At 67.8% G+C, this 6,958-nt stretch overlaps 2 protein-coding genes across 2 annotated transcripts; both read right to left on the reverse strand.

Annotated features, from left to right (window-relative positions):
• Positions 1 to 275: 275 nt before the first annotated feature.
• On the reverse strand, positions 276 to 5,434 carry MNEG_9563 (hypothetical protein; the record flags this gene model as incomplete). The annotated part of the gene is made up of 10 exons (XM_014041964.1): positions 276 to 485; positions 861 to 1,026; positions 1,230 to 1,394; positions 1,795 to 1,880; positions 2,290 to 2,356; positions 2,798 to 2,938; positions 3,122 to 4,146; positions 4,383 to 4,517; positions 4,861 to 4,927; positions 5,166 to 5,434. 10 exons carry the CDS (start codon positions 5,432 to 5,434, stop codon positions 276 to 278), a joined length of 2,331 nt encoding a protein of 776 aa, XP_013897418.1.
• An 844-nt stretch (positions 5,435 to 6,278) lies between these two features.
• MNEG_9564 (hypothetical protein) lies at positions 6,279 to 6,830 on the reverse strand (the record flags this gene model as incomplete). Its single annotated transcript, XM_014041965.1, has 1 exon — positions 6,279 to 6,830. A coding segment is annotated over one exon (552 nt), but the record flags the coding sequence as incomplete, so codon positions are not given.
• Between the last annotated feature and the right edge of the window lie 128 nt (positions 6,831 to 6,958).

The following is a 6,958-nucleotide window of genomic DNA, read 5'->3' on the forward strand; positions in this document are numbered from 1 at the left end:
GGGAGGGAGGGTTGAGGCGGCCGAGCGTCTGCGCGTGTGCATTTGAGCATGTGCGGCTCGCAATGCCGGCCCCGTCGACGCGCACGGAGCGGGCCTGGCAGCCGACAGGCGCGCAGAAAAGCGCGCGCCCCGCCGCCCGCCGCGCATCAAGCCGCCCCCGAGCCGGGGCCCCAGCCCCCAACACCCCAAAACCGCGCCGTCCAGCCGACCGCTGCAGCCATAACGCTCTTGCCCCCGCCCACCCCAGCACCCTCGGGCCCTGCCCCCATCCGTCCTCAGCCGCCGCCGCCGCGGCGGTGCAATTGGCCGAACGCCGCCGTATTGGTAATCAATAAAACCCACCAGGAGGGCTGCTCGCACAGGTGTGAGGAGTAGTGGTTGACCCCGAAGAAGTCGCAGGAGCCCCTCAGCAGCTCCCGCTGCTCCCGGTTGAACCGCGGCAGGCGGTTGCCCACCCTGTCGCGCATCACCGCAGGGTAGTCGCCCTTGGATCAGGGTGGGGGGCGGGGGACGAGTTTTTCCGAGGTTGGGTGGGGGAAGCGGGACTGAGGGCGGCGCTCGGGGCGTGGCAAATCGGGTTACACACGTCACAGGGGCGCCCGGCGCGCCTCTATCGGGACTGGGACTGCCGCTTGCGGCCCACCCGTCCGTGTGGCACCCAAACACTCACCCTACAGACCGCACACACGGTTTTCCGTCCCACATAAAACCCCCGCACGAACCTCAAAATCCACCTACACATACATACACATGCCTGTGTGTAATCACATGCATGTGTACTCACATCAACACACAAGCATGTGTGTTTGCACACGTGCATGTGTGTTGCACGTGCTCCCACAAGACCACCCCCCTCCCACCTGGTACACGGGCCGCGCGAACCAGCCCAGCGTGAACTCGAGGGCCCGCTCCGCCGCCAGCTGGTTGCGGCGCGCCTCCTCCGGGTCAGCCGCCGGCTTGGGCTCGTACCAGTCCCCGCTGAGCGCCATGCCCACCTTGCCGCGCTGCTTGCGCTTGAACAGTTGCCTGCGGGGGGCAGAGGGCATGCAGCAGGTGCGGCGTTGGTGAGCGGGCGCGCGGGCGTCACGAGCAGCGCTGAGCGGGGCTGTGCGAGGCTCTGGCGAGCGACCCTAAGTCGGACAGCGACTCTCATGATCCCGCGGCCAGGCCTCGGTCAAAAGGCGGTCAAGAACAGTCAACACCGTCGGTCAAACGGCGATCAAACCCACTGGTACGTGTCATACGCCTTGGCGTGCGCGAGCAGCATGTTGTGCGCCACCTTGTACACCTCACGGCTGGGGTCCACCATGCGCGCGGGCGCGTGCTGGCCGCCGCTGTCATGGCCCAGCACCGCGGCGCTCCATGGGTCGTTGAAGGTGATCCAATACCGCACCCTGCGAGTTTGTTGGGGATTTGGAGCTGGTGAATCTATGTGTATCAAGACGGCTCGGAGATGCTGCAATGTCTGACGTGTGACTGGAGGCCGTGAGATCAAGCGTGGGTCAAGTCCAGGCCAGCTGGCTGGGTCAGCTGCCAGGTCACTCGGCACCCCGGCTGTCGCTCAAGCGCGCGCTGCTCGCCAGGTCGCGTGTGCGACGCTGGCGCACACACTCCCCGACACGCTGCCCAACACGCGCGACCGCTGGGTTTGCCGCCCCTTCCCTGCCCCCTCATCAGGTGGCGGTGCGCGTGCGTCCTCCCCCGCCGCTCCAAATCCAGCGCCGCCCGTATGCCCGCCCCGCGGCCGGCCCCGCTGCCTCTTCCCCATCGCATGCACCCTGGCCTGCCACTCACTTGTCCCCGAAGCGCGTGAAGCACGTCTTGGCGTACTTCACAAAGTGGTCCACAATTTTGGGGTTGAGCCAGCCGTCCTCCTCCATCTGATGAGGTGATTGTTGGCGGTTGGTGGCTGGCGGTTAGTGGTTGGTGGCTGGTGGTTGCAGCATTGGGATGTGGCCGTGAGTGCAGGGGGGTGGGCGCATCACGCCAGCCGTCCATGTTGGTCTAAATCGAGGGGGTAGTTGGGGAGGGGCAGCTACAGTTTCCCGCAAGGGATGCCGGTGGTTGATGGCAGGCCGATGGCACCCTATTGGCATGGCTACCACGGCTGCTCAGGCCGCCCCCCCGCTGCCGAGCGGCTGGCAGCTGCGCGTGCCAGTCGTGCGCCTTTGGCCAGCCAGCGTCCCTAGCCAGCCAGCACAGCAGCCGTGTGGCCGCCGCCGTCCATCGCCTCCCTCAACCACCCACAACCCTCCCCCCAAAACAAACAACCAATCACCCCGCACGCACCTGCAGGCTGAGAGGCAGGTCCCAGCTGTACAGGGTCACGATCGGCATGATCTTGTTGGCTACCAACCTGCAACATTTTCAGGGGCGAGCGGGGAGGGATGAGCGAGGGAGGGAGGGACAAGGGTGCATATTAGGGATGAGCGAGGGAGGGAGGGACAAGGGTGCATATTGACGCGAAGACAATTCGCTGAGGCCCGTGGTTACGCGTGGCGGGGGTGATGTCTTGAAGTGCACACCACGAGCCGCCACGCTGATGCCAGCAGCTGGCGCCCCCATGTCCCTGGGCTGGCCGCCCAAACGCATCGAACGGCCTGGTCCTGTCATGTGGCTGTCTCGGCCACGCCGGACCGCTCCGACCCACAAGCGAACCCTCCGCACATCCGATCAGTGCGCCTCGGCCCTCCTCCCACCCGCCGCCCCAAAGCGCCCGACGGGCGCGGTCCCAGCACTCAAAGCACAGCACCAGTCCGCCCCAGTCCGGGTCAGTCCAGGCCAGTCCGACGCTCACTCCGTGAGCAGCCTGTCGTAGAAGGCCACCCCCCTCTCGTTGACCTTGCCCTTGCCGTTGGGGAACACGCGCGCCCAGCTGATGGACAGCCGGTAGTACTTTACGCCCATAGCCTTCATCAGGGCCACGTCTTCCTTGTACCTTTGGTGGGGGTTGGGGGACCCAGGGAAAACCGGTGGGGACATGCAGGTTGGACGGTTTGCGCGGGCGTAGCCGGGAGCCGACATGCGCGAGGCGCAAACCCACGCTCACGATGTGCTCCCCGAAAACTCCTGCCCTGCAGCACGCAAGGGGGCTGCCCGGCGCGCCCACTACCCCTCCCACCTGTAGTAGTGGCAGGCCGCGACGTCCCCCGTCCCGCCGCCGCGCACCCTGCCGTGCGCGTGCGCGAACGCGTCCCAAATACTCAGGCCCTTCCCCTCATCCAGGTACCCCCCCTCAATCTGATACGCGCTCGTCGCCGTCCCCCACATGAAGCCGCGCGGAAACTTCCGCACCGCCGGCTCCCTCGCCGCCGCCGCCGCCGCCCCCGCCGCCGCGGCCGCCGCCTCGGCCGCCGCGGCCTCGGCCTCGGCGGCGGCGGCGTCCTCGTCGGCGTCGCGGCCGTTGATGGCGACAGCCAAACCCTTGGCGGCGGCGCTGCGCGCGCGGGCCAGCACGCCGAGCACGCCTGGCGCCTTAATCGCCTCCCGCTCGAGCTCGCCCTCTGCATAGTCCTCCGCCGTGTAATCCTCGTCGCACCCGACGCCCGCAACCTCGGACAGCGCCGCCTCGGGCCCCGCGGCTGCCTCAGCCGCAAACGCCGTGGACGCCGTCGCGGCGGCCTCCTCGTTCAGGGGAGCGGCGGCGCCGCCGCCGTCGCTGCCCTCGTCGGACGCCGGCGCCGCCGCGTCGGCTTCTGGCGCGCCCGGCTGCAGCGGCGCCTGCAGCCCGGCGCGCGCGCGGGACTCGCTGCCGCCGCCGACGGCGGTCGCCAGGCCGCGCGACGCCGCCTCGCGCGCGCGCTCCAGGCGCTCCATCAAGGGGGCTGTGATGTCAGAAACCTTTGGTTGGTAGCCGGGGGCGGAAGCTTCCGCCCGCAGCTCCCCGTCAGCGTAGTCATCGGGGGCGAACTCCTCGCCGTCCCCCTGCGAGTGCGCCGCCGCCGCGGCTGCGCGTGCGCGGCTCTGCTCAGTGCCGTTGACCGCGGTCGCCAGCCCGCGCTGCGCCGCGCCGCGCGCGCGGGTCAGCAGGGCCGAAACCGGCGCGGCCGCCGCAGCGGCGGCCGCAGGCGCGTGCGCAGGCGCCGCATGAGTTATGGGGCCCGAGTCCTGGTCCTTGCTGCTGCTGGTGTCGTCGCTGATGGCAACCTGCGGGATGAGCATGCAACAAAGACCCAGTGAGTGAGTCAACATGCGCATTCACTGCCTTGTAGATGCCGGTGATTGAAGCCTTCACAGTTTAAAGCGTGCGGCTTGTCATGCCTGCTTTCTACAAGGGCGGCGCGGCCAGAACACGAATTCGACCACGGGAGCGCCGCATCGGGGGGCGCCGCGGCGGCACAGGACATGCGCCGACGCCAGGCGCCGCCCGCGGCGCGGCGCACCTCTCCGTCTACGCTGCCGTCTGGTGAGCGCCTGCTGCCTATGCCGAGCGCCTCGGCGCGCGCGCGTGCCAAGGGGCCCAGGGCGCGGGGGCTGCTGCCGTCGGATGGAGGCTGCGGCGGCAGGCCGGGCTCAGCCTGCGGCGGCGGACGCAGAGGCGGTGGGTTTTGGAATGGGTTGGTGTTCGATCCAGAGGGCTGTGTGGTGGAATTTAACATTTTAGATGCAGCTATATTGGGACGGCGAGCTGCCGCGCAGCAGAGCGGTTGAGCGCGCAGGGTGGCTGGGGAGGGGGCCCTTGGGCGGCGCGTGCTTGTGCCAGCAGGGGCAGATGGCGGGAAGCGCCCGCAGGGCACCCCGCGGCAGCAGCTCCCGGCCCAGCCCAGCTCGCGTACTTGGTTGCATTGCTCCCACCGACGGTGGCATGCACAGTGCAGTGCGCGCAGCAAAGCGCGGGAAGAGGTGTTGAGGGCGTCGGACCTTGGGGCTGCTGCCGGGTGACTTGGACTTGACGCGGCGGAAGAGGCCGTGCTTCTCGGAACTGGGCCTGCAAATCATCGCACAACAGGATTTTTTGGAACCTTGACGGTATGGATGTGCTGCGGCAGCGGCGGCTGCTTTGCAGGCCGCCCAGCGTGCGGCCAGGGTGCCCACTGCGGACACCATGCCGCGGCCGTGGGGGCGCCAACAGTTGGCTGCCGGTTGGCACGAGCGCCTGTTCCGCCGATGAGGACAATACACGACGAATCGAGGTGTTTAAGCTGCTCTTTGCGCGCTTCGCTCACCTCTCATTAGGTGCTGGGGAGTTGCCGGGATCGCCCTGCAGGTTGCTGCTGCTGCCCTTCTTCTTGGACAGGGAAGAGAAGATATTGGAGAAGCTGCTCTTTCTCTGCATCACTCCAGCTTTGGCCCCGGCTGCAGACCCAGGCAGCCTGGTTGTGTGCGCTTCGCCAGGGCTCAGCCTGATCGCGGCAGAGTCACCTCCCTTCACCGCCGCGTCGGATCTATCATGGAAGTTCTGCACATCTGTGTCGGCTCCAGAAGAGACGCCCATTGCGTATGACGCTGCTGTGAGTATGTGCTGCGACACCTGGCGGTCCAGGCGCCTCCAAAAACGAACGAGAGCACGTGAAGATACACAAACACCTAATTAAATTATTATGGCCCGCGAGCAGGATGCAAGAACGGAGCAGTCGAGGCGAATGGCCTCTCAACGACTACCTCAAGTCAACCAGCGTGTCGGAATGCGGCGCGTATAAGCGCAATAGACAAAATCAGTCAACATAGTTGCATGCCGCATCAGCGTGCTCAATTCTGTCCACAGAAACGTGCCGGAGTGACACACATGTCCGGTTACACCCGCTCAAAACTGATGCTGCACGCGGTTAGGAGCTTTGAAGTCACCATGAGAAGTTATATAGACGCAATCGGATGATTTTTTGCCCGTTATTCAGGCATTTGGCCAGCTTTCGCCGCATGCATTGCGCATCGTCGGTTGGTGCTGATGGAGCAGCAGGGCTGCACCGCGGGACGGCCGTTGGTCGCCGTCCCTTTGAGGACGCCCAGCCTTGATGCGTCGTGGATGCACATGCACCTGGGGTCTTGTGCCACCCCTTGCGCCCAGCCGCAGAGCAGGTTTATGTCCATACAAGTATCCATATGGGCCCCTCGAGCCAGGTTGACCTCGTCAGTGCTCACCACTCTGGGGCGGCAGGCACCCGCCCCGGCCACTACATTCAGGGAACGCCGCCGTCTGCAAGGAATGTCTGTCGCATCCTTACACGCCAAACCCATCAAAGCAAGAGACAGCCAGAGCAAGTGCGTACATGGCAGCCCAACACACCCTACAGCGCTTGTGGCAGGGGCCAGATCGAGGGCTGGCGCCGAGCTGGGCGCCATCAAGCGCCATGCAGGGCGAGGGCGGCGCGCCTCAGCGCCCGCCGCGCGGACAACCGCGCCCGGCTCGAGCGGCGGAAGTCCGAGACCGCCTGCTGCATGCACTCGGGATGCAGTAGCCGCTGCGTGAGGGCCTCCAGGGCTCGGCTCAGGTCGCTTGGGTATGACGCCTCGTGGCACCCCAGTTCTACTGCCGCTCCCGCCGCCGCTGCGCTCGCGTCCTCTCCACCGCCCAGACCGCCGCCGGCGACGGCGCCGCGCGGCTCCGCACCGCCGGCCTCGAGCGCAAGCAGCGCGCGCGCCCCGCGGGCCCAGCCGTCCGCCATGCGGCCCCCTGGGTCCGCCGACAGTAGAGAGTCCAGCTGCGCCACCAGGCCCTCCGCGGCGCCGCCCGCGCCCGCCGGCGGCACCCTACTTGCGTCGTCGGCGCCGGGGCCGCCAGACAGCCATGCAAGCGCGCGCTCGAGGGCCGTTCGTGCGTCTGCGAGCATGCTACTGACCGCGGCGCCGCCAATCTGGGCCGCGCCTGCGCTGTCGACAGCCCCGGCGGCGCCCTGCGCCAGCGGGGGGATCAGCGCCACTCGTGTCAGCGCCGCAACCGCCGCCTGCCGCGCCCCCGCCGCCGGGGAGCCCAGCGCCCCGCCCGCCGCCGCGGCCGGCGCCGCCGCCGCCGCGGCACGCC

The sequence above is a fragment of the Monoraphidium neglectum genome, assembly GCF_000611645.1.
Source record: "Monoraphidium neglectum strain SAG 48.87 unplaced genomic scaffold scaffold01979, whole genome shotgun sequence".
In the NCBI taxonomy this organism is placed as follows: domain Eukaryota; kingdom Viridiplantae; phylum Chlorophyta; class Chlorophyceae; order Sphaeropleales; family Selenastraceae; genus Monoraphidium; species Monoraphidium neglectum.